Source organism: Rhynchophorus ferrugineus, unplaced genomic scaffold, assembly GCF_030347505.1.
Source record: "Rhynchophorus ferrugineus isolate W39M unplaced genomic scaffold, kcgeb_rfMv2 rfM7, whole genome shotgun sequence".
Classification (NCBI taxonomy): Eukaryota; Metazoa; Arthropoda; class Insecta; order Coleoptera; family Curculionidae; genus Rhynchophorus; species Rhynchophorus ferrugineus.
In genome coordinates this window covers 6370315-6397879 of record NW_027472586.1, presented here as the reverse complement: position 1 = coordinate 6397879, position 27565 = coordinate 6370315, and the positions used below count along the sequence as shown (strand labels likewise).

Below are 27565 nucleotides of genomic sequence, written 5' to 3'. Positions count from 1 at the left end.
ATAATTGAAACCAAAATCAACAACATCACATAAGTTTATAAAAGCTCTTGATGGACTTTGACGACATAAATATTGCATTATCATCAGATATCACTCATATAATGTGTATTTTGAATAGACACATTTTATGGACATTTAGTTTGATTGACATCTGAGGTATGCTGCTTCTAAAGAGAAATTCAAGAAAGACAATAATGGATTAGTTAAACCAGTACACTAGAAAACTACACAATGTCCTATAGTATCTCAATTAACGTTACCTTGTATGGGACTTTGGAAAATCTATAACCTATTTTTTAAATACCAATAACAAAATGCATTCTGTCTGACAAGAGAAAACAATTAACTAAAAAAGATGAAACATAATCGAACAACTTATGCTCTATAAAGCCGTAATTGTATAAAAGCCGATGACCCAAAATCCACGGTTCAATCATCATTTCACTGAAACCAACTTTTGATATCTCCCGTCCCGTAAATGAGAAACGGTTCCAATTCGCCACTTAAAAATAATCGGCTGTCAATAAAATCTTTAATGGTCAATAAACCTTCGGCCTATAAATAACGCAATTTAGACCAAACTGATTAGAGAGTTCCAAGTATATTTTTTCTGTTGAATTGGCGGAGGAGCTTTAATAAACTTTATTTGTATCCATGAATATTTCATTTCGGGATCTTCGACGATACACGTCGTGTAATAAAAAAACTAATTGGATTTTTACTGTCAAATTAATGAAACAGAATGGATATGAGTATTAAAATGCAGGGTGGGGTCAAGATCTCTTGTTACAAGGTGTCTCAAAAGAAAGTTTATATTTGATGGATTGGTGCGTAATGTCTTTGATTCCAAGTTGGTGTTACTCTAGTACCTGGTGTTTGGTAACATGACTATTCAAATGAAAGTTGGCCTTATCAAAGAACATTATTGTTTTAATGTTTAGAAATGTCAGAATAGTCCAGAAGCCTCAAGCTAGTACTACTTGAATGTATACACAATATTATTAGGGGGTTTTTGGGTTTCATAAATTTTAACGGAAGTAAAACGGTATCGTCGAGTTAATCAGCGATATATATTGGTGAAAATGCAAAGTATTAATGAAGACAATTGCTATACTAGCTATAATAACTAGCTGTTAAATTATAACAATTCTTTGCATTTGGTAGTATTGAATTCGGTTTACGAAGAGATAAAGTCATGGTAATTCTGCTCCATCATATCTTAACTATCTGTGGTGTTTTTTATATCAATGATAAAGGACCAGAGGACCAACAAATTTCACAAGAGAGTAAATTGCAAAATATATTGAACAAAAATCCAACTTCAACTCCCAAGGAACTTTCAGATAGTTTAGGCAGATAGATAAAAGTCAGGTTAATGCAAGAGTTTTTTAAATACTAATAACAAAATGCATTCTGTTCAACAAGAGAAAACAATTAACAAAAAAAAGATGAAACATAATCGAACACCTTATGGTCTATAAAGACGTAATTGTATAAAAGCCGATGACCCAAAATCCACGGTTCAATCATCATTTGACTGAAGCCAACTTTTGATATCTCCCGTCCCGTAAATGAGAAACGGTTCCAATTCGCCACTTAAAAATAATCGGCTGTCAATAAAATCTTTAATGGTCAATAAACCTTCGGCCTATAAATAACGCAATTTAGACCAAACTGATTAGAGAGTTCCAAGTATATTTTTTTCTGTTGAATTGGCGGAGGAGCTTTAATAAACTTTATTTGTATCCATGAATATTTCATTTCGGGATCTTCGACGATACACGTCGTGTAATAAAAAAACTAATTGGATTTTTACTGTCAAATTAATGAAACAGAATGTATATGAGTATTAAAATGCAGGGTGGGGTCAAGATCTCTTGTTACAAGGTGTCTCAAAAGAAAGTTTATGTTTGATGGATTGGTGCGTAATGCCTTTGATTCCAAGTTGGTGTTACTCTAGTACCTGGTGTTTGGTAACATGATTATTCAAATGAAAGTTGGCCTTATCAAAGAACATTATGGTTTTAATGTTTAGAAATGTCAGAATAGTATATATATGTTGCTGAAAATGCAAAGTATTAATGAAGACAATTGCTATACTAGCTACAATAACTAGCTGTTAAAATATAACACTTCTTTGCATTTGGTAGTATTGAATTCGGTTTACGAAGAACCCATAAAACACTTTTACAAAGTCATGGTAATTTTGCTCCATCATATCCTAACTACCCCTGGTGTTTTTTTGATATTGATATACAATGACAAAGGAGCAGAGAACCAACCAATTTCACAAGAGAGTAGATTGTAAAACTGAACCAAAAACCAACTCTATATCTCAAAGAACCTTCAGATAGCTGAGATAAATAGATAAAAAGTCAGACTCATGCAAGAGATGTGAAGAATATACTGCTGCAGTTCGAATGGGAACTTTCCGGCCACACCTAGCTTACTCACCAGACATAGCGCCTTCTGATTATAACTTGTTAAGGTAGATGAAATATGGCTTGCCTGATACACGGTGTAAAAAGTTATAGAAAACCATGGAAAATACTTTAATTTACATTACATGTAAGCACTTAATAATTAAAAAAGTGATTTAGTTTACTGGTAATCGCGTGAAAAATAATTTCCCACTTATTCCGACCAATTATAATTTTATTCCCTGTTTGCTGCGGGGTAATTGGGTTTTCAAAAGACCTTCCCCGCTAATTGCTATTACGGCACTGGCTTAAAATTAAATTTATTTAAATTTGGTAAATCGAAAACAGCCTGTTTAATTTTTAGGGCCTGTTTGAATACTCCATAGCAACATTAATATCAAAGGCAATGAGGAACAGTACTACGAAAAAAGGATTGCATTGTATAAATGTTTCTCATTTAATTTTTCGTGAATTAAACGCAGAATCGAGCTAAATAATTTCGTCGTTGAAATGTACGGAGTGCAAACATCTTTCCTGTTCGGAACATTCAAAAATTACGCGTGCAAAACCTCCCTCCTCCTCTGCGGTTGTTACGTATTCACAAACAGAGTAAAAGGGTAGAAAATAGGGTCCACTGTTAATAACGGGGCCTCATTTATTTACGAGGTAATCTTAAAACAACGCCCTCTACAGTTCTAATTTGTATTCTTCTATACGGTCTTTCGTTGAGCAATATTCCGGCGTTCTTAAGTGGTCTTTTGGGTATTAGTTTGTCGATAAGTCCAATGGAACACCATCTATTAAATAGTTAAAGTAAGAAGAATTGTTTTGTCATCCAGCTAATTCGACAGAATTAGTTCCACTTGAATCATTTTTGTGGTAATACGATGGTTGGTATTTATATTTTTGACCTTGGAAACAAAATGTTATATGACAAAAAGACATATGACGTCAGAAAACATTCTTCGGAACATTTCGTAAATAAATTTTGAAGTGTCCAACGTGACAAATTCACAAAAAGTGACTCCGGGAGCTGATAGATGGAAACAAATTGTGGAATATAAAGAATTACTATGGGTCAGCTTTAAACTAGATATCTCCCGGTAAAAATAAAGCATCCTTACTTGCTCTTAAACAGTGAACCACCACTTGTTTGCACAGAATCCTAAGCCAAACAAACCACAAAATGGAGCTCTTAGAACGAAGTGAGTTGAAAATTGGGAACAACTTAGAACGAAGTGAGTTGAAAATTGGGAACAACTTAGAAAAAATCCCATCACCACGTAACAAAAATAATACTTCAATATTCACTTGTTAATTTTGTAGATATATACCGTTAAGAATATGTGAGGTGTTATAACAGGTCCTAAAAACCCCAAAGTGGTTGATGGGTCAAAATTATATAATAAATAAATAAAATATCAGAGACAGCCCTCCACAGTTCTAATTTGGATATTTCTATACGGTCGTTAATTGAGGAATATTTCGTCTAATTGTGTTAACATTGAGCTTATTCAACAGACTTAGTTCCACTTGAGTCATTTTTATGATAGTATATGGGATGCCATTTATATATTTGGACCTGATTTAGCTAGTATATAGATACATACAGACTGACGTTAATTATTATTTCAATAGACACACAAAAAAAACAACAAAAGATGTAATGTAATAATACCTTCCGTCTTCGAGCTGGTGGTACTATAAAGTAGGTGGTGACGCAGTGATCTCGAAGGTATTGATTTCTCGATGCACCATTACCAGGTTCCACTTCGTATTCCCCGCCCAGATAGTCCAAAGTTGCTTGAGTTATGTGGACCCTCCTGGAAAAGGACAAACAAAAAGGTTTTAGCTGGAAAATCCTAATGATAACTCGTCAGGTGTTCTTACCCCGGTTCCCCACCAGCTTCCATGTTGTTCGCCAACGTGACGTCGTTGGACCAGACGTCGTATTGCCACTTTCGCAGACCGAGGACACCGCAGAGAACCCTACCGGAATGGATCCCGACCCGCATGTTCAGTTGCACGTCGGTGGCCTCCACGACGCTGGCTATGGCGTCTATCATGTCCAGGCCCATCTCCACGGTACAATGGGCGTGGTCCGAGCGAGGTTCCGGCAATCCGGAGACGCAGTAGTAACAGTCACCAAGGATCTTGATACGTAAGCAATGATTATCCTGAAACAAAAGGTCTTACATTGTTAATTGTCTTCATTTAGGGTCTTTAAAGGTCTTAAAAGAGTTTTATGATAAATTAACATCGATAAATATCATCAACAACGCAATGGCTTCAAGGAAACTTCATAGATTAGAGAAAAACAATCAGATATCATGATCAATTCGCATATAATGAGTGTTTCAGGTGCGACTGGCAAAATGGACAACGGACCACAAATAAAATAAAATAATTTGTTAATTTTTATTGATCCAAATATTTCTTTTCATATTTTCGCCTTTATATATTTATATATGATTACATGATTACATATATACATGATTATGGCAGTATAATCAGCAAATGTAGCCATGGTAATATTCTCCATTTGTGGTATATCACAAGTGTAGATTAGGTAAAGCATTGGCACCAGTACACTTCCTTGTGGTACACCTGCTTTAGCTTCTTTTATTGTAGAGTAAGCGTCTTCTTCTTTAACTCTAAACATTCTGGTTGTAATGTAAGATTTTAGTAGTTCGATGTTTTGTTTGGTAACTTTTTCTGTAGTTTATGAACAAGGCCTTCATGCCAAACCTTATTGAACGCTTGTGCCACGTCTAAGAACATGGCTGAGTATACTTTTTTACTTTCGTAGGCTTTTTCAATAACATCTGTTATTATGTAGATCTGGTCAATTGTTGAATGCTTGTTAATAAACCCAAACTGTTGTTGTGGTGTGTTAGTATTAGGTTTTTCTCTCTATGATTTCTATATATATAGAGGACACTATTTAGTATTGGGTTAGAGCCAATTATCAATAACAAACAATGGAAAGACGTAACAAACGACTATCTTCTGTTGCATCCATTCGCTCTAACTTTACTTCGTCAGTTCAGTGTTTTAAAATTTCACAAAGTACGTAAAATAGTATTTTATCCTAACCAAAACTAGGGCTAAACAGTGTAAGAATATATTTTATTTATAGGATACAAGTCTAATTAATTTTTTTTCCAATTGATTAATTGTTTGTAATATATGATTTTGTAGGTTAACTTCGATTAACAATTTCAAATATGGACTATTACTATGGTCTAAATATTAGCTAGCTCATATTTAGGTACTACTACTTAGGAGGTCAGACATGTGTTTGTAGTACTGGTTTATTTTACTTTTTCAGAACGGCACCGACAAAATCAAAAGAATCAAGGAAAAACATATGCGTCCATGCGATATAGTGTTTTAGTTTGTTAATTGGCCGCTAGGTGGCTCGAGGTATAAATTCGGTAGCAAAGCTGAAATATGACACTTTCTGCTTTCAGAAGGTTATTCTAAAATATAAGAAGGCATAGTGTCGTATGTTTATATTTGGTGGAAATAATCAATAAGTTACTGGATATTTTGGACATTCTTGGTAATTCTATGCTTGCTATAGAAACAATTTGATTTATATACAAAGAATCTCGGTTTAAGTTTTTGTTGAAAGTATCTCTTTAGAATTGGAGCACTTTTTAACATGGCTGAAAAAGCAAACTTAAAAAACTTATAAACTTATGTGTTAAATATTCTTATTTTTTAAAATGATTTGTTTAAATCTTATGGATGTAGTACCATTTCAAATATAATACCCAGCTTTCCTAGAGATCCTGCTCTACGTCACAAATGGCTTTTAGAAATAAATAATGAAAAACTGATGGGAATCTCTTCTGAGGTCTTAAATTAGAGCAAAAGGTTTTGTAATGTAGATTTTACACATGGTAACTATAAACCGAAATGTAGAAGAGCATTGCTTAACAGGGATACGGTTTCCAGTTGTTATTTAAATTGTAAGTCTTTTATATCGTTAATTATATGTAACTGATTTGTACTTAAGAAGCATCAAATTAATGGTACAAGCATTCTAAACAGGAAATAATTTCAATATTATGAATAATTTTGACTCCAAACTGTTGTAACCGCGTAAACAAGGGACGAACTTTGATCTTTCCAAAGGTTCTGTTATATGAGAAGCCGCGCAACATTACTCCAGGCCGTTTTAACGACCGTCATATATTAAAAAATATAGAAAACCAGATGTTGCCCGCCGTATCGAATACGGAATAAAGGAAGTGCGCCATACAAACCTACACAGCGGGGTTACGACAGGGATTAGGGCAAGCCAGAAGAAATATGAATTATGTTTATTTTTAGTTGACGGACTAATTTAACTTGGAAATGACAAAGGATTCTCGCGGTGTCCCATTGTCGCTGGCGAAGGATGCCTACTTTTTGCGGGGAGCCATAAAGGAAATTAATTTTAAAATCAACTTTCGCTGCGTCTGCGTTTCTCTTGTCTGACGATGTGTTTTCTGGCGTGTAACAAAAAGAATACGTTAATTTATTATCTCGTCAGAAAAAAAAAACATATTTTGGGACAAAAGTGATCGAACATTTCTGGGTCATTTGAGGTAAATTTGGTTGAAAAAAAGAGGATAATGCCTCTGTTCATCGGCATATTATTCCCATTTTCTTACAAATACCATGGATGACGGAAAGCCATTTGCGTTTTTTTTCTAATACAGCGTTTTCTTTCTCTACAGTTCTAATTTGGATACTTCTATACGGTTGTTAATTCAGGAATATTCCGTCGAATTTGTGATGACATCGGGCTTATTCAACAGACTTAGCTTCACTTGAGTCATTTTTATGATAGTATAGGTGATGGCATTTATATATTAGATCTCGGTAGTATTAATGTTGTCGGACGACATCTGACGTTACCATCGGAAACTTGGCATTCTTAAACAAATCATTCTTTGGAACATTCCGTAATTTTCCAAGATGTTATACAATTATTTTTCATATGTTTCGAGGTGGTCAATGTGACAAATTCATAAAAAGTGATTCTGGGATCTACTAGATGGAAATAAATTGTGGGATACTAAGAAGGATATTTCTTACAAATACCAGGTCTGATGGAAAGCCATTAGCGTTTTTTTGTAAGTATTTCTTACAAATACCAGGTGTGATCGAAAGCCATTAGCGTTTTTTTTGTAAGTACTGGCCCTCTACAGTTCTAATTTAGATACTTCTATACGGTCGTTAATTCAGGAATATTCAATCGAAATGCGATAATATCGAGCTTATTCAACAGACTTTGCTTGACTTGAGTCATTTTTATGATAGTATAGGGGATGGCATTTATATATTAGATCTCGGTAGTATTAATGTTGTCGGACGACATCTGACGTTACCATCGGAAACTTGGCATTCTTAAACAAAACATTCTTTGGAACATTCCGTAATTTTCCAAGATGTTATACAATTATTTTTCATATGTTTCGAGGTGGTCAATGTGACAAATTCATAAAAAGTGATTCTGGGATCTACTAGATGGAAATAGATTGTGGGATACTAAGAAGGATATTTCTTACAAATACCAGGTGTGATGGAAAGCCATTAGCGTTTTTTTGTAAGTATTGGCCCTCTACAGTTCTAATTTAGATACTTCTATACGGTCGTTAATTCAGGAATATTCAATCGAAATGCGATAATATCGAGCTTATTCAACAGACTTAGCTTCACTTGAGTCATTTTTATGATAGTATAGGTGATGGCATTTATATATTAGATCTCGGTAGTATTAATGTTGTCGGACGACATCTGACGTTACCATCGGAAACTTGGCATTCTTAAACAAAACATTCTTTGGAACATTCCGTAATTTTCCAAGATGTTATACAATTATTTTTCATATGTTTCGAGGTGGTCAATGTGACAAATTCATAAAAAGTGATTCTGGGATCTACTAGATGGAAATAAATTGTGGGATACTAAGAAGGATATTTCTTACAAATACCAGGTGTGATGGAAAGCCATTAGCGTTTTTTTGTATTGTGGGATATTAAGAAGGATATTTCTTACAAATACCAGGTGTGATGGAAAGGCATTAGCGTTTTTTTTTTGTAAGTACTGGGCTTCTACAGTTCTAATTTAGATACTTCTATACGGTCGTTAATTCACGAATATTCAATCGAAATGCGATAATATCGAGCTTATTCAACAGACTTAGCTTCACTTGAGTCATTTTTATGATAGTATAGGGGATGGCATTTATATATTTGGTCTTGGCAGTATTAATGTTGTCGGATGACATCTGACGTTACCACCGGAAAGATTCTTCGGAATATTCCCTAATTTTCCAAGATGTTATGCAATTTTTTAAATATATTTCGAGGTGGCCAATGTGACAAATTCACAAAAACTGACTATGGGATCTACTAGATGGAAATAGATACTAATAGTGGGATACTAAGATACTTTTTACAAATACCAGCCATCAGCGTGTTTTTTTTCGGAAAAAACTAAATAATTTTAAAGAAAATAGAAGATTTTTTTTTCAAAGTATTGGCCATTTGATTTTCTACATAAATCTGTCGCGAATAGCGTGGGACTGTTACAGGTGGTAAAGCTGTATCATCCGTATAGAATGATGTGTGGGAATGTTTGTGGAGTGGGAAATCAGTCATGTAAAGTTTGAACAGGGCAGGGGCTAGTAGAGCACCTTGCGGGACTCCTGCGGAAATCTGTTTATGAGAGGAGACTGCGTCACCGATCCTCACTTGAAAAGACCTACCGTTCAAGTATGAATCTATCAGGGAGATTAGGTCATTCAGTAGACCAAGCTGTTTTGCTTTGAATGTTAGACCGTGGGGCCATACTTGATCGAAAGCTTTGGAAACATCTAAAAAGATGGCTCCAGTTTTTCGAACTTGCCTTAATATCTGGTGGATTGTTGTTGCGACGCGAGCAGCTTGAATGTTTGGCACGGAAACCGAATTGTTCGTTTGGGACTATGTGGTGTGCGTCTGTGAAGTTGTTGAAACACACATTTATCATTTAAAAACATCTTTGGAGTAATATTTAAATTGCAAGGGAAAACAGGGTTATTTTCTCGAAACCAAAACCAATGTTACTCATAATCCCGCCAGTTCTTTCCAGTCTGGCTAAGTTTGTTAGCTGGATTCACGTGTCCTGGAACATGATTCCTTTTGGCACTAAGCGCTGAAACTCATGCGGCAAACATGGGAAGTAAGCAAGGTTACAAAATCTATTCGCCGAATTCAGTTCTGCTCCTGGGCATTTTGAATTTTCTGTGTAAAATCGCACCGAATGTTCCGGCTTGTGCCCACCATCCAACATCTCGTATATTCGCATCGCCGATGATTTTACATGGTCGCCGTTCGTGCCGGAGCATTGTATTTCCATCGGGCCCGTCATGCCCGATCACCGCACGGAAACCTTTCGGTAAATCGACAAAGCTACCACGTTTCTGCTTCGGTAAAACGGAGGAAGGGGGCCCGTGGGCGCTTTCGCACGCCATTTACCTTTTAATGCGGATTAAGATCGCCCCGGGGGCTCGTTTTAATGTCGGTTATTTACGGTTCTATTCGTATCGTGTGCTCGAAAATAAAATACGATCGAGAGGGAATCGATTCCGTCGGCTGACGACCGTTGTTAAAAACGGAACGGGCATATTATTGGTTTCCGCGATTATCGCGCGCAAAATAGAGAGAATGGGGCGCTCGTTGAACCGTGCTTGAGGTACATTGCGACGGCGATGTACATTTCAGACCTGCAAATTAATTTTAAGAGATTTAAAACGAATGCTGTTAGTGTGTATTCTTCAAGTTTTAACTACAAAACATGGAAATATATAATGGGAAACTGAATCACTAGAGGACATTGACACATTGAAAGACTGAAGAGATTTTAAATTTTGTGACAGGTTTTATCTATAACAATGCTAAATTAGAAAATAAGTTATTAGTTGTCAGATTATCAGCTTCTTGGCATATTTAGGGACGGTTACAATGTAGTACTTAGTTTAAATAATAGGTCAATTGAAAAGTTTAAAAATTATTCAACATAATTCCTTTCAAGGGTGATACACTCATTATAGCGACCCTCTAACTTTTCAATGCCATTTTTGTAGTCCGATTTGTTCTTTGCCTCAAAATAGGCCTCAGCTTCGGCGATCACCTCTTCAATCGACGAATATTCGAACAAAAAATAGTCGCTGGGGGCAAGATCTGAAGAATACGGTGGATGAGTCAAAAGTCAGTTCGAGCGGCATCCACTTTGCACAGAGCTTTCTCATACCCAAATATTCGTGAATGATATGATGTACACGTTCAGTCGATATCGTTAGAGTGTCTTCTTCTTTCATTCAATTTCAATTGACGGTCATTCAAAATAATTTTGTTGATTTTTTAAATGTTTTCGTCGGTAACAACTTCTTTTGGGCGTCCACTGCGTTCACCGTCTTCGGTGCTCATTTCACTACGTCTAAACTTGATGGTTGATTTTCCTGGGGCAGCCTCCGGAAACTCGGCATCAAACCGAATTTTTGCTTCAGCTGTATTTTTTCCCTTCAAAAAGTAATATTTTATCAACACGCGAAATTCCTTTTTATCACAATAACAAAAGTTGCTTTACTCGAAATGCTATAATTCACAAACTAATGATTCGCAGCTGTCAAATTTACACACGCATCTTTTGAGGGTTAGGGCTAACTAGTTAGGTAACTAGGTTAGGATTTAATTCTAGTAGCGCCATCTATGCGTCAGGCCGGGGACTTTTCAATTGATCTGTTACATCTCCGCCTCGCTTATACTACCGCTGGATAATATAAGCACATATAAAATTAACTGCTTCATACAACCATCTCCGTCCTCTCCTCTCTCACAGTTTATACAGCAAAGGATTCGTACATCTTCGTCTTGGTATATATAAAATGTAAGATAAATAAATAATAATAAAGACAACACATTTAGAATAATAAATCAATTAGAGTGTAAAAGAACATAAATCTAATTTCTCAGTGGACGTTATAAGTGTTGGAGCAGGTCAAAAGCGGCTGTCAAAAAGTGAATCAGCGGGCCTAGTTGCTCGGGACCAATTGCTCGAATGACCTCGGCATCCCGAGTGACTGCCCTAGAACTCCATGCTTCCGACAGTCTAGAAAGATGTGTTTGATGATCAGCTGAGTGTGATACTGGTCAGACAAGGGTAGGGCCCGTCCTTTCAATAAGTGCTCGTGGGTAAGTCTGCAGTTGAGCGAGGATACGCAATTTTAACTTACTAATGTTACTGATGTTGAGAAACTTATTGTAGACGCTCTTGATCTCCCATAACTTATTGTTCTTCGTAAGAGGGCCTCAGTTTAGTTGATAGAATTGTCTATAGAGAGCTTTCATGCATGTTTTAGCGTCCTCCTTGTAAAACAGCACACTTAGTTTGGTCGAGGAAGCTCGGCTTTTTCATTTCCGGGTATTCCCCTATGAGAGGGGACCCAGAAGTATATGATACTTTCATCTTTTGTAATGTTGTGTAATACACTTCAAGTATATGCAGCACCCACGAAGTCTTCACGCTTTGAACCATCTGGGTAAATGGCAAGACGGTTCGGACAGTTCTCCTCAAGTATCTACCAGAAGAGCCGTTTTGCTTTAGAGGGACCGATTGTTTCTTTTTGCAGAACCTTCATGAAAAAATCTATAGGTATATTCGAGAACTGCCATGGTGATATAGCCGTAATTCTGTTGCAACAGGGATCACAATCATCGGTCGATTGCAAGCCCTCGAGTGATGGGATCTCTGCCTCACATTGTAGGCTTCCAACAGGGCTAGTGCGGAATGTTCCCAATATAATTCTCAGGGCGGTGATTTGAACTGGGTCTAGTTTCTTCACATAGGGGGGAGCTGCGCTGATGTAGCACTGGAAAAATATGAAAGGATTCGCGATTTTGCGCCTCATCCTTGCGCAGGGACCATGCTAATCTTCTCTGTATCGTTCCAATATTACTGTATGTACCACTGAAGCGAGTACAGTGCGCGTAAGATATTTTTTCAGCGTGTTAAAAATGCCTGAATTTAGCAAATTATTGAATTCACTTCGAAGAAAAAGGCGGCTAAGTTCATAGAATGCTGTATGAAGCTTATGGCGATCTTGCTTCATCGATTTCAACACATGAATACTAGTCTCGACGTTTTAAAAGTGGTGATTTTGACACCGAAGATAAAGAGCATTAAGGACAGCCTGAATTTTCAATGTCCTCTTTGCCTGTCATTCAATTCGTGTGGCATCCATCTTCTCATCCCAAGAAGCTCTCCCATCGCTTGTAATCGTTCATGAATGGCAACAACTCACTGGAAATTAATTCACACTCCTTGTAGTCGAATCAGGAAGTAACCGATCCGTACAAAATCGATAAAACCGAAAGCGACACAACAACCACATATAATTGACTAGCGACCCGCCCCGGCTTCGCACGGGTGCAATGCTGATACTAAATTAAATACACTACAGAAAAAATATGAACGTTGTATATAAAAACATAGCGGCCCGCTCCGACTTTGCACGGGCATAAAATATATATGCCTATGTCACTCAATGAAAACATGATTAAAATCGATCCAGTATTTTTGGTTCATTCATTACTGCCCTTGGCCTGCACGCATTAAATTTGGAGTAAAACAATTCCTCTTCCCCTATACTTACTATGAAGATTTCCAGCTATCTTTGGAATATCTAAATTCATACAATTTTTATTACATTACACATTTTTAAAAGCAAATTTTAAATTTGTAATATCTCCGAAAATATTTGTTTAATTTACATGCTGTAAGGAACCATATTGATCTATATTAATTGCACACTGTATTTAAGGTACTTAATTCGATAAGGATTAATGCCGTATTGCTTAAAATAGCTTCGTAAATAAGCCATTTTCTCACGTAAAAAGTAAACAATAAAAATGGTTAATGTGGGTTATCCCTAAAAGATAAACATATACCATCGCGGACTTTTTTGTAGACCTTTTTATAGTGTACAATACTGTAGTACATTAATTTGATCTAACTCGTAGGGTTAGGCAGCGTTTTTGCTAATTGCTAAATAAGCCTAAAAAAATAGGTTAATTTACGACATCACGTTAGAAACCTCTAAAATTAGCAATGTTGCCTTAGTATATTATGCATGTATTATACATATAAACCTTCCTCTTGAATCACTCTATCTATTGAAAAAAACCGCATCAAAATCCGTTGCGTAGTTTTAAAGATTTAAGCGCACATAGGGATATAGGGACAGAAAAGGCGACTTTGTTTTATACTATGTAGTGATGTGTTACTGAGCGATGAAACAACCAACGAGAAGGAATCGATATTCTGTTTGTACATTCTTCGTGTCGTCATCGGCCTTCATTTGCGAAGCAAATCAGTCGCTGGATTCCTGGCCGCAGACGCCAGACAAACAAGCCCATTGAAAAAACCGCAAGTGCCGATAATGACGTAACAGTCGTCACAGACGCACTTTGGTCACAAAACTTTGATTCCGAACAGGCGGCGGAAATGTTAATTAATGAGGACCTTGTGTGCGGTGGTGTGTGTGTGTCTATTTTTAATATTCACAAGAGGACGCGCGGATCCAGAATATTTAATTGGAACCAGTGTCTCATTAATAAAATACTATAAAAAGAGTTGTCACAATGATGTATTTATGGTGCATTATAGGACTAGTACTGTACTGGCCACGGGCTGCATGTGTGATCTGAGGGGCCATCTATTTTGAATGGTGTCACCAGTGAGATATCTAAAAATAGACGTCAGGATGATTTTTAACTGCAACTGTTCAACCAGTAGCCTCTTCTTTTCATTATATATTATATTATAACTGACTCTCTTTTGAATTCATTGAATTAATCCGAATAAAATTAATTATCAAGAAAAAAAGACAAGTTGAGGTTGGATTAGCCATCGTTTCACAGTTACTCGAAGCGTTTCTTGGTGTAATTAAATGGAGTTCGGGCAAAGGTATGGCAGCTGAAGCTGTAAGGTCACAAAAGGTGGGTTGAAGATGCTCAACGACCCCTGGCCATAAATTATTCCAATTATTCGAAGCGTTTCTTGGTGTAATTAAGTGGAGTTCGGGCAAAGGTATGGCAGCTGAAGCTGTAAGGTCACAAAAGGTGGGTTGAAGATACTCAACGACCCCTGGCCATAAATTATTCCAATTATTCGAAGCGTTTCTTGGTGTAATTAAATGGAGTTCGGGCAAAGGTATGGCAGCGGAAGCTGTAAGGTCACAAAAGATGGGTTGAAGATGCTCAACGACCCCTGGCCATAAATTATTCCAATTATTCGAAGCGTTTCTTGGTGTAATTAAAGGGAGTTCGGGCAAAGGTATGGCAGCTGAAGCTGTAAGGTCACAAAAGGTGGGTTGAAGATCCTCAACGACCCCTGGCCATAAATTATTCCAATTATTCGAAGCGTTTCTTGGTGTAATTAAGTGGAGTTCGGGCAAAGGTATGGCAGCTGAAGCTGTAAGGTCACAAAAGGTGGGTTGAAGATACTCAACGACCCCTGGCCATAAATTATTCCAATTATTCGAAGCGTTTCTTGGTCTAATTAAGTGGAGTTCGGGCAAAAGTAGCGCAGCTGAAGCTGTAAGGCCACAAAAGGTGGGCTGAAGATACTCAACGACTCCTGGCCATACATTATTCCAAGTAAGAAACATTTAAGCTGTAAAACCTCAGTGTCGCTTGATATTCAACGAGTCGCCTCTTTTTTCTCTTAAATAAAATAATATTTTCAACAACTTAATATCTTGCCTATTTCATTTCTCGACCACGAAAAATATGAAAACTATTCAGAATAACGAATATTCTTAAAATGGGAAACTGTCTGGGCCCGTTCGTTTTTTTGTTAGGACGTCTCTAAACGTCGACGTCACTTAATATTTCCATTAAAATTTATTTATGCAAGGAAATGATACTCCAGCGATGCTTCGGCGGGACTATTACCCGAATATCTCCGGGATATCTCTTAGAAGATGACGCGTTTCAATTATTTAGCTATGAAGAGTTTATTCCAAATACATTTCTGGGTTGTTAAATAATCTGTAATTAATTTGTTGATGCGGAAATATGTTAAAACAATATAAATGCTGAAATATGCAATACTACAGTATTTTCTTCTATTCTGTAATATTCGTCAAGTCGAACGGAGCTAAATCAGGTGAAAAGGGCGGTTATGTAACGGTACGAGTTAATATCTTTATAAAACATTCATAATGAACAGTACTATAATATATGACAAAAGAGACAAATATCCGTACTAAATCGTTCTAGAATCTGTAGTTTTTAAATTGTTTCACATAAACAGAAATCCGTCCAATTTTTGAAATTACACTTTTCATTATATAACTTAAAAATTAAAGGTTATATAAAAATTATCATACAACCATCCGATTCAGCGTAAAATTCTTTATATTTCTTGTAATTTTCATTAATTTGTCATTGTTCGAACGGAAATGACAGCAAAAAAGTTGAAAATGGCAAAAAATCGTAAATTTTCATGACTATATATATGGAAAAAGTGGCAAAATTTTTTACCTCTCGGATAAAGATAAAACTCTCAAAATATATGTACTTTAGGACAAAAGAGACAAATATCCGTACTAAATCGTTCTAGAATCTGTAGTTTTTAAGTTATTTGACATAAACAGAAATCCGTCCAATTTCAGTAATTACACTTTTCATTATATAACTTAAAAATTAAAGGTTATATAAAAATTATCATACAACCATCCGATTCAGTGTAAAATTCTTTATATTCCTTGTAATTTTCATTAATTTGTCATTGTTCGAACGGAAATGACAGCAAAAAAGTTGAAAATGGCAAAAAATCGTAAATTTTCATGACTATATATATGGAAAAAGTGGCAAAAATTTTTACCTCTCGGATAAAGATAAAACTCTCAAAATATATGTACTTTAGGACAAAAGAGACAAATATCCGTACTAAATCGTTCTAGAATCTGTAGTTTTTAAGTTATTTGACATAAACAGAAATCCGTCCAATTTCAGTAATTACACTTTTCATTATATAACTTAAAAATTAAAGGTTATATAAAAATTATCATACAACCATCCGATTCAGCGTAAAATTCTTTATATTCCTTGTAATTTTCATTAATTTCTCATTGTTCGAACGGAAATGATAGCAAAAAGTTGAAAATGGCAAAAAATCGTAAATTTTCATGACTATATATATGGAAAAAGTGGCAAAATTTTTTACCTCTCGGATAAAGATAAAACTCTCAAAATATATGTACTTTAGGACAAAAGAGACAAATATCCGTACTAAATCGTTCTAGAATCTGTAGTTTTTAAATTGTTTGACATAAACAGAAATCCGTCCAATTTCAGTAATTACACTTTTCATTATATAACTTAAAAATTAAAGGTTATATAAAAATTATCATACAACCATCCGATTCAGCGTAAAATTCTTTATATTTCTTGTAATTTTCATTAATTTGTCATTGTTCGAACGGAAATGACAGCAAAAAAGTTGAAAATGGCAAAAAATCGTAAATTTTCATGACTATATATATGGAAAAAGTGGCAAAAACAAAAGAGACAAATATCCGTACTAAATCGTTCTAGAATCTGTAGTTTTTAAGTTATTTGACATAAACAGAAATCCGTCCAATTTCAGTAATTACACTTTTCATTATATAACTTAAAAATTAAAGGTTATATAAAAATTATCATACAACCATCCGATTCAGTGTGAAATTCTTTATATTCCTTGTAGTTTTCATTAATTTGTCATTGTTCGAACGGAAATGACAGCAAAAAAGTTGAAAATGGCAAAAAATCGTAAATTTTCATGTTTTTTACCTCTCGGATAAAGATAAAACATTCAGCGTAAAATTCTTTATATTCCTTGTAATTTTCATTAATTTGTCATTGTTCGAACGGAAATGATAGCAAAAAAGTTGAAAATGGCAAAAAATCGTAAATTTTCGCGACTATAATATATGTATTTTAGGACAAAAGAGACATATATCCGTACTAAATCGTTCTAGAATCTGTAGTTTTTAAGTTGTTTGACATAAACAGAAATCCGTCCAATTTTTGAAATTACACTTTTCATTATATAACTTAAAAATTAAAGGTTATATAAAAATTATCATACAACCATCCGATTCAGCGTAAAATTCTTCATATTCTTTATAATTTTCATTAATTTGTCATTAGTCGAACGGAAATGACAGCAAAAAAGTTGAAAATGGCAAAAAATTGTAAATTTTCCCGACTATATATATATGGAAAAAGTGGCAAAATTTTTTACCTCTCGGATAAAGATAAAACTCTCAAAATATATGTATTTTAGGACAAAAGAGACAAATATCCGTACTAAATCGTTCTAGAATCTGTAGTTTTTAAGTTATTTGACATAAACAGAAATCCGTCCAATTTTAGCAATTACACTTTTCCTTATATAACTTAAAAATTAAAGGTTATATAAAAATTATCATACAACCATCCGATTCAGCGTAAAATTCTTCATATTTTTTGTAATTTTCATTAATTTGTCATTAGTCGAACGGAAATGACAGCAAAAAAGTTGAAAATGGCAAAAAATCGTAAATTTTCGCGACTATATATATGGAAAAAGTGGCAAAATGTTTTACCTCTCGGATAAAGATAAAACTCTCAAAATATATGTATTTTAGGACAAAAGAGACGAATATCTGTACTAAATCGTTCTAGAATCTGTAGTTTTAAAATTATTTGACATAAACAGAAATCCGTCCAATTTTAGCAATTACACTTTTCATTATATAACCTAAAAATTAAAGGTTATATAAAAATTATTATACAACCATCCGATTCAGCGTAAAATTCTTTATATTCCTTGTAATTTTCATTAATTTGTCATTGTTCGAACGGAAGTGACAGCAAAAAAGTTGAAAATGGCAAAAAATCGTAAATTTTCATGACTATATATATGGAAAATTTGCAAAAACAAAAGAGACAAATATCCGTACTAAATCGTTCTAGAATCTGTAGTTTTTAAATTATTTGATATAAACAGAAATCCGTCCAATTTTTATATAACTTAAAAATTAAAGGTTATATAAAAATTATCATACAACCATCCGATTCAGCGTAAAATTCTTCATATTTTTTGTAATTTTCATTAATTTGTCATTAGTCGAACGGAAATGACAGCAAAAAAGTTGAAAATGGCAAAAAATCGTAAATTTTCGCGACTATATATATGGAAACAAAAACAAAAGAGACAAATATCCGTACTAAATCGTTCTAGAATCTGTAGTTTTTAAGTTATTTGACATAAACAGAAATCCGTCCAATTTTAGCAATTACACTTTTCCTTATATAACTTAAAAATTAAAGGTTATATAAAAATTATTATACTATCGTTCGATTTGGCGTAAAATTGTTTATAACAACCGCAATTATCATTGACCTGTGATTAATTGAACAGAAATGATAATAAAAACTTGAATATGGCTAAAAATCACAAATATTCACGTTTCCCAGTAAAGATAAAACTATCAAAATATATGTATTTTGGGGCGAAAGAAACGAAAATCCATGTTAAATTGCTTCAGAATTTATAATATATAAGAAATATGACATAAACCAAACAAATTTCAGTTTGTATGAATTTTGAATGAAAGCAGAAAAGTTTCAACATAAAGTAAACTGTTCCGGAGGAAATACGGCCAAATATATAAGCGACAGCACTCAAACTAATAGTACTTCTGAATTTTATGCAAGAAACAATAGAAAATAATTAATATTAATTCATTAAAATCGCCTGCGCTGCCTTTATTAGCGATATACATCTTAAGGACAGTCGCACTCAACCCCAACCGGGACCTGGATTCTCATTTATTCCGATTGAATTATTCTTGGTTAGATGGGACGTGACTCCGTTATATCCAGGCATTTTTTCCCTGCGTGCCCGCTCCTCAGGCTCATTTGATATCGTTGCCCGATTTCCAGCGTTGCTTGGTAGTCGACTTTTTTTTTTCTTTCTTCTTCCTCGGGTTTATTTGACAATAATATCGAATTGCTTTCCATTCGGTTCGAAGGCTTTCAGGTATGGGAATGTTATTGATGGACTTCGTCGTCGTTGTCTTTGAGTAATCCGGGAACAGCGTTGCCAATTTGTGCGGAATCCCCTATCTGCGGGCAATTTGTCATATCATCGTAAATATTTAGCCTTATTTCAGATCTGCCGAGAAAAGAGTACATTGACGTCGAGTTTTAGGCTGACGATACTGCTTTCTTCACGGCCTCTAGCTTCGAGGTTACAATTCAAGAACGTTTACAGAAGCAGCCCGATCATGCGGTCAAGTGGTTCAAATTCTGGAGGCTGCAAATCAACCACCTGAAAACCCAGGCCATCATTTTCCATAAGAACTTACTTAGGTCTCCACTTCGACCGACAGTTCAGTTGGCATTTCCAAATCCAGAAACGTTCGGGGATAGTAAAGCTGCTATCTTCTCGAATCTGCCGTTCTAGCAGACTTCACATCTCCATCAAATGCTTATGCAAGTTGTTAATTCGGTTCGTGCTCCTCTATGTCTACTTCAAGTCCGTTACACCCAAACAGGTGAAACGGCTTCAAGTTTTCCAAAATAAGCTCGTCAGGAGAATCTTAAACGCACCATGGTTTGTCAGAAATAATCAAATTCATAGGGAAACTGACACTCCAGAAATCAAACACTTCACATCTCAATCCTTCCACAAACAACAACTCAACTCAAATTCTTCTGAAAGCTCGCTTGTTCGCGAGCTGGTCGACATGAGCCAGAGCTTAGCAGCTCTAGGCTGAAACGACCTCATCCGTCGCTGCAGTCATAATTATTATTATAAAGATTGAGACTTGTTTCATTTCTTAAAACCATTTTGAGGAGAATCAGCAAATTTTTCTCCCCAATTTGGGGAATTTGATAAATTGTTATTGCCAACCCTGTTTAGGACAGACATTGCTGTGCAGAGAATATGGTTCTCTCGACATGGTATCACCAAAAAAAAAAAATATCAGGAAAAAGTTGTAGAACATGATGCAACAAATCTTGTTGGATCCTGGCTATGAAGATAATACAAATAGTAATGGGTTTTGAGAGAACCTAATAGAGAAGTACAGATTAAGGAGGAACGTATTAGATCTAAAAAGTGGGCGATTGTTGTTTTTTATTAGCTTTTTTTTGGTTTTCGACTGTATAATTTCAATGACCTTTATTTCAGAAACATTTTCTTAAAAATAGTTGGGGTTCTATAACAGAAACCTTGTGTGGAATTAGCCCTGTATAGCTTTTCGACGTAGTAGTACTTGTAGTTATATGAAACTTGATTTAACCTAATATTGACATAACCATCACAGATATAGGACTTCTTCATTATCAGGTATAAAATACTGGAAAGACGGCTTCAAATATGTTCGTACATTTGTTTAAAATCATTCCACAGATATGTTCTCTTTTACGTAAATGTCATAAACCTTATGCTCTAATTATTAATAAATTATGTTCTGAAATTATAGTCTTTTTTGGTTCTAGCCTATTAATGTATTATTAGAACATGTTCATTATCAAATTTTTACTATAGGTTTCTTTAATAACGACAGGTTGATGTTGGAGATGGAAGCAAATGAGCTGCGGGAGAGGCATTATATATATTTCAGGATAAAATAAACCATAAACGTTCCATCCATATTAAACTGTAATAGGATTTATAGTTTTTCGGATAGATGGTATAAACAGATGTCAGAATAGTTAAATTGTATAACGGATATCACGAAACATACTTATTAACCACGCGCAAATAGTTGAAGTACTATTTTCTTATTATTTGAAAATATACTTTTCACAGTACAACTTGACAATGACAAGAACGACTGATTATATGTATGGAAAAATGCCAACATTTTTCTCCTGGACAAGGCGAAACTCTCAAAATATTTATATATGTTCAATTTGTTACTTGATTTAGTTTTTTATTGAGATTTTAAAACACTGCATCTTGACGTGCAATTTGTACCTGTCCTACGAACGAAATCGCGTTCAACCTTTAATAAACCCATAGTGCAATACTTTCCCTCCCCAAGGATATTGTTTCAGAGTTACCGTGATTTTACCCATTCATTGCAATTTTCCCGTAGATTTTCTTTTGTTTCCTGTCGTATAAGGAACTATTATGTCCTTCAATACTCCCTCTATAGCTCTATAGACTTTTTGGTTTGATATTAGGGTGATTTTAATGGGAAGACTATACCATAAAAAGCTTGATTGTTTCCACTGTGCTGTAAGTTAAGTATGAATCGTTCTTGTAGGTGTTACCTATGCAAAGGTATCGATTTTAATGCGCAATGCAGGGTATCTAAAATTACATTTTTTTTGCGTCAACGTGCTCGTATATAGGGAGCGTCTATGTTAATCACTATGTTATGTACCGATTATGATTGATGGCTTTATAAGCTGTCGGCGAGAGCTTGGAAACTTACGATATAATATTTTCTATTGGCAAAATATATTGTATTAGTTTGCTACTGGAAGTTCATGGACTGACTGCGCCTTGGGACTCCATATTAGGCCTCGTTGGTCGTAAAATTTTATTTTCAAACATACCGTTTGATTGTTCTTAGAAAAGAAATTAAACAAAGTTCATAAGTTGTTTCAGTACCGTTTATGACATCGCACAATGTTAAGCCAAGTTCAGATAAAAGTACATTTTTGTATATATATATTTATTTTTAGATTATTTTTTCCCAATTTCTTGACATTAGTACTCTCAATTTGTCTTAAAGTGAAATATATTGATCTATTGATTCATAATACAACTTACTTGATCTCATAGGGGGCAATATTGGGTTGCACTATTAATTTATAATTAAAGTTTTATTAAGCGTATCTAATAAAAGACTGTTATATTCAAACAAAAAAAAAACAAGAAATATCATGCAAATATACATTATTTTGAAACCATCTATGTGTTATAGAACGTTATCAACATTCACATAGATCCTGATCCGTTATTTATTTAATAGATTATTATTTAGAAATAATAGAAAACTGTTAGAAAAAATAATAGAAAAAAGTTTATTGTCAGTACTGTCGGTACTAATCGACTTATTCTGGAATTGTTATTGATTCAGAAGACATATTTAACAGAAGCACTGAAAGAATCTCACTAGACGGTGTAAACAATATGTTGTTTGAAGTTTGGCTGTATTTCAGTCAGATTTGTTGAGAATAACCGACAATTTTTTCTAATTTCATCTTCTACTATTCCTATTTCCAACAAATAACAATGTTTAATCAGCACTGATGGTGACATGTTTTCACTTTCTTTCTTTGTTTTCTTCTAGATTATTTGCAGTCTCAGTTTTTGTGCTTTTGGTATCAATTGTCCAGGTCCCGATATCCTAGTTGTTGTATTATTTTCTCTTTCTGTTCTAGTTTCGTGCTTGAGAATTCTTTATATCTTTCTACTGTTCTGTTATTTTGACTTGTATATTTTTAATTTCTGTTGTTATATGTTTATATATTTTGTTGATATTCAACAGATTTTTTTTATTGGTCTTCTATCTTGTCCTGTTACTTTTCACCGCAACTTTATTTTAACTATAACAACTTATTGACTGATAATAAAGATAATAAAACCATGAAACTTAGTGAACAAAAGCCTAGCTGAAAATAGAATTAGAACTTTCAGACAACTTGGCATTGAATTTATGGATATCACTTCATAGTGAACGAAACCCCAGGTCAAACGCTCAAGTAGCATCTAGACAACTTGGCAGTTGAGCTTACGGACATTAATTGATCAAAGTGAACGACGTATTGTTACAAAAAGACCAATAATAGCGAGCAACAGAAGTAAAAGTTATTCTCTCATGATGACGACGCTTGGCCAGGTGATAGCTATTCAATCAAAATCATTATTTGGATATGGTATCTATATATTGTCAGAAAGATGGTGATAATGATGAATCCACATTGATTATTATATATTATACAAATTTTTTCATTCTAAAATGGAAAGTTTTAGACCTATCGTTGAAATAATGTTAGTACGCGATCTAATAATGATATAAAACATAACTTGAATGATTTTAAACATTTTTCACTAAATTCTGATAGAGTTAACATACATTTTCGTCAAAGTACGTCCGTAAGTCATCCAAAACGCGACGAGCTATATATCGTAAAACCGAAATATCTATATACCGCCAGTTACCCCACAAGATCCCGAAAACTTCCAATGAGACTAACATATACGCGACCCCCAAGCTTTCCTATCAGAGGGAGAGCAGGCGGTAAAAATCAATAAAAAAATCCACCCAAACGCTGTCGCGTCGAGATGAAACTGTAACACTGGCGAAAACAGTGCGGATATCATCTTTTTCTGTCCGAACCCTTCGTACTTCGGTAATTATCAAAGAATTTCGGAAATGATCTTTGCGTTTTCTACGAGAAGTTACGAGGCAAAGAGCGAGGATTAAAACAGAACGATACACTGGGATACGGCAGGAATTTTAAGACTCGAAGAGAACTGGAAACCTTCCAGCAGGGGCAGTAAAATATTTACTAGAAATCGAGCCGAGAGCCGTAAATTTTAATTGTTGTTTCTGTGCAAACTCTGTTCTCTCTCTAATTAGTGCTTAGCTTTTAAATCGAGTCGAGATGGGTCGGTCTTTTTCCAGTGTAGCTTAAATTCACCATGTTAACTGGAGAGCAATACCAAAGAGCAAACCTTTTCAAAAAATTATCATCAAAAATAAGTTCCTATCTTTGTATAAAAATAAAACTAACTGGTCACTATTTACATAAAAGATAGACAGAATACTTTCTTTAAATCTCCAAGAAGAAACTATACATTATGTACAATCAGAGGAAAGAAGAAGTTACGAAAGAACTAGCAACAATTAGGAGCTGGAAAAAGCTAAAGAAAATGTAATAAAACAATGAAAGGCCTAAAAAGATTATCCAATATAATAATTTCTCGAAATTTACCTTTAAAAAGAAAAATTGATATAGAAACAGCACAAAAGAACAAAAAATGCCGGCTTGGTTGGCGCACTGGTGAAGGCTACAAGATGGTCCTCCTACTGCTGCGATAGTCGCGGGTTCGAATCCGGCTAGGACATAGATGCACTTTATATTTATTACTCGTAATTGTAAATGTGTTTATACATGACGACCAGTCTATATAAACCCTCATTGGTAAAAAGAACGGATAACAATTAGGAATTGAAGAAAACTAAGGAAAATTTAATAAAGTAATGAAAGGGCTTAAAAAATCTATTCAACAGAATCATTTCTATAAATTTACCATTAGGAAAAGAAATGATATAGAAACAGCAGCTACAAACATAACAACAAATATATAGGAGGTAACATGGTACTGGATTCCGAACAAGAAGAGCTGGAATAGTTGGTCTGGTGAAGCTAGACCAAAATAAGAAAGGCTTTGAGCAAACAGGAACACGTGTCTAGCAAAAAGGAGGTCTCATCGGCTTGTTGTCGAGTGTTCCGGATAATGGGAGTTCAGATACCATGACTAACGAAAAGTTAGGAAGAGTCCCTATCCAAAATTAAAAACAAAAGAACTGAACAACAAAATCAATCAATCAAGGGCGAATACAGAATTAGTGAAAAGTTACAGAACTAAGACCAGAAATAGTAAAATAATTACAGAATTTGTCAAAGAACATGAATTAAGAAACAGTCAAGAGAGTCAAGATTTAATGAGAATTAAGAAGAAAGAAAAAGTATCAAGAATGGAGGACAAGAATCAAGAACAATAGAATTCTTATATGTCGTCCGTATAATCAGTTGGGTCCGATGAAGGAATTAGTATTATCCAATACCAATCAGACAATTTAGTAAGTCATTTCCATCCAATTCATAATTCTTTTCGCCATAATAAACAAACTCGTCTTTGTATATTAATTTACACAAAGAAGGGAGAAAATAAGTTAAGTAAGTATTTCATTTGCAATATTGTTGATGAACAGTGAGTGATAACAGAGAGACGTACAGACTAAAACGTTTATTACCATCCAATCTGATTATATACCAAAATTTAGAGTAAGATATTTTATACAGGAGATCAGATTAGGGGGGTTGGCCACCGAAAAAAATATCGATATATCGGAGGAAAAAAATATCGATATTTTTTGCACCAAGTATAAAAAATATCGATATGTTACAAAAAATATAACGATATTTTTAAGAAAAAATGAAAATAATGAAATATAAGTAGATGAATAGAAAATGAATATCGATCGATATATCGGCCAAAATGTTTGATAATTTACAGATTTCGAGATCGATTTTTTTTCAGAAAATATCGATATATCGATTTTTTTCTGCATCCCTAGATCAGATCACACATTGGGCTGATTGTTGAAAAACGGAGGGCGATGAAAAGACTCTCTATTGAAGAAAAATACACGTATCACTAACACATGTAACAATATAAATCTCCAGTCCATTTACATATACCGCTAGACGACATTCAGTGTTTGCTTTGCATATATATATATACAATCCAGATCCAAATCTGACCGACCGTCCAATAAATCGATTTGAACGTATCGGTGCCCGAAGCTAACGTCTTAATATAACGATCTATACCCGTCCGTTTCGGTGAGCTGGGATATTTCTTTCGCGAGAACCGCTTCGTATAACAAACGATTATATACTCCAATATCGTTTATCTCTCGCCTTCTTTCCCCGCCGTCTACGTGAACGGGTTCCGGCCGCGATAGGAAATTTAATTATTGAAAGAGTCGGTTTACGGTGCTAGGCGAGAGACGCGCGCCGGTTAAAACTGAAGAATTGGGATTTTGTTTTTTTATTACTATCCTTCCCGTAGAAAAATAAGATTTAGGAGGGGGGGAAAGTTAAATGGGAGGCGGTCACCGGAGGGATGGAGGATGGTTAAAAACAAAAGAAAGTTGACAGATTTTGACCTTTTGGTTTTATGCTTTGACTCAGTGGCGGCATCTGATAAAAATTGTAAGGTTTTCTGCAATTATTGCAAACTTTATATATTATTTACTTATTTAATTATTATATTAATTATTATTATTAGTCCATCCTACATTCTCTTCTGTTTCTTTCTGTCTATTTCGGAAATATACTGTTTTTCAATAGATAGCATGGAAAGAGCTGTTAAACGATCTTCGGCCATTTAATTTCTGAAAAACGTTTTGATGCGCTTGAATGCCTCTGATGTTGTCATGGGAGTTGTTTTCCACGACTTCTAGTCTCCTAGATTATTCGTGATTAAACATTTTCGAAGAGGTAGTGCATCATTTAATGTCCTGCAATCATTACTCCAGTACTGTATCTTCTGTATACGGCCGATCTGCCCACCATGAAAAATAACTACTGTGGCAACATACGCAGACGACACAGCTATCTTAGCATCCCATGAAGATCCAGTCACAGCATCAATAAACCTACAAATCCACTTGGAGCAAATACAATTATGGTTGAAGACATGGTGCATTAAAGCCAATGAAACAAAATCCACGCATGTAAAGTTTACCCTGCGTAGAAGTCCACCAATGAATAACAATCATCGTCAACTCCCCCAAGCAGAGCAAGTTAAATATCTTGGTGTACACTTAGATCGACGCCTAACCTGGAAGAAGCACATACTCTCTAAACGGAAACAACTTGGACTTAAATTATATCAAATGTATTGGCTCATCGGGCGCAAATCCAAGTTATCATTAGAAAATAAGGTATTGCTGTATGAGTCTATACTCAAGCCTATTTGATCATATGGAATCCAACTATGGAGTACCGCTAGCAAATCTAATATATCCATCATTCAACGGTTCCAAAATAAAGTGTTACGTGCTATTGTTGATGCTCCGTACTATACTGAAAAAAAAGTAATACAACGCGATATTCCTCTAGAACCTATAACGAGTGTAACTCAACGTGTTTCTGTGAAGTACTTCGAAAGACTGTCAGTACATCCCAATGTACTCGCTAATCAGCTAAATATGCGACGTGATAGTGAAGTGCGTAGACTAAAACGTGTAATACCACCTGATCTGATTACTGGACATATGTAGACTTTAGAATAAGACTAATTGATTA

General features: G+C 34.8%; 1 protein-coding gene and 1 non-coding gene across 16 annotated transcripts in view; both read right to left on the bottom strand.

Annotated features, from left to right (window-relative positions):
* The window catches only part of rut (adenylate cyclase rutabaga), a 218580-nt gene that overhangs the window by 34733 nt on the left and 156282 nt on the right, over positions 1–27565 (bottom strand). For all 15 annotated transcript variants that reach the window (XM_076409069.1, XM_076409070.1, XM_076409058.1 and 12 more), the window contains 2 exons: positions 4311–4597; positions 4099–4243 (listed from right to left, as the gene is read on the bottom strand). In XM_076409069.1, coding sequence (XP_076265184.1) covers positions 4099–4243; positions 4311–4597 — 432 coding nt within the window. The remainder of the gene's footprint in view (positions 1–4098; positions 4244–4310; positions 4598–27565) is intronic.
* Positions 12335–12441, bottom strand: LOC143200380 (U6 spliceosomal RNA). The gene has a single exon (XR_013006709.1). It is a non-coding gene; the product is annotated as a U6 spliceosomal RNA (small nuclear RNA).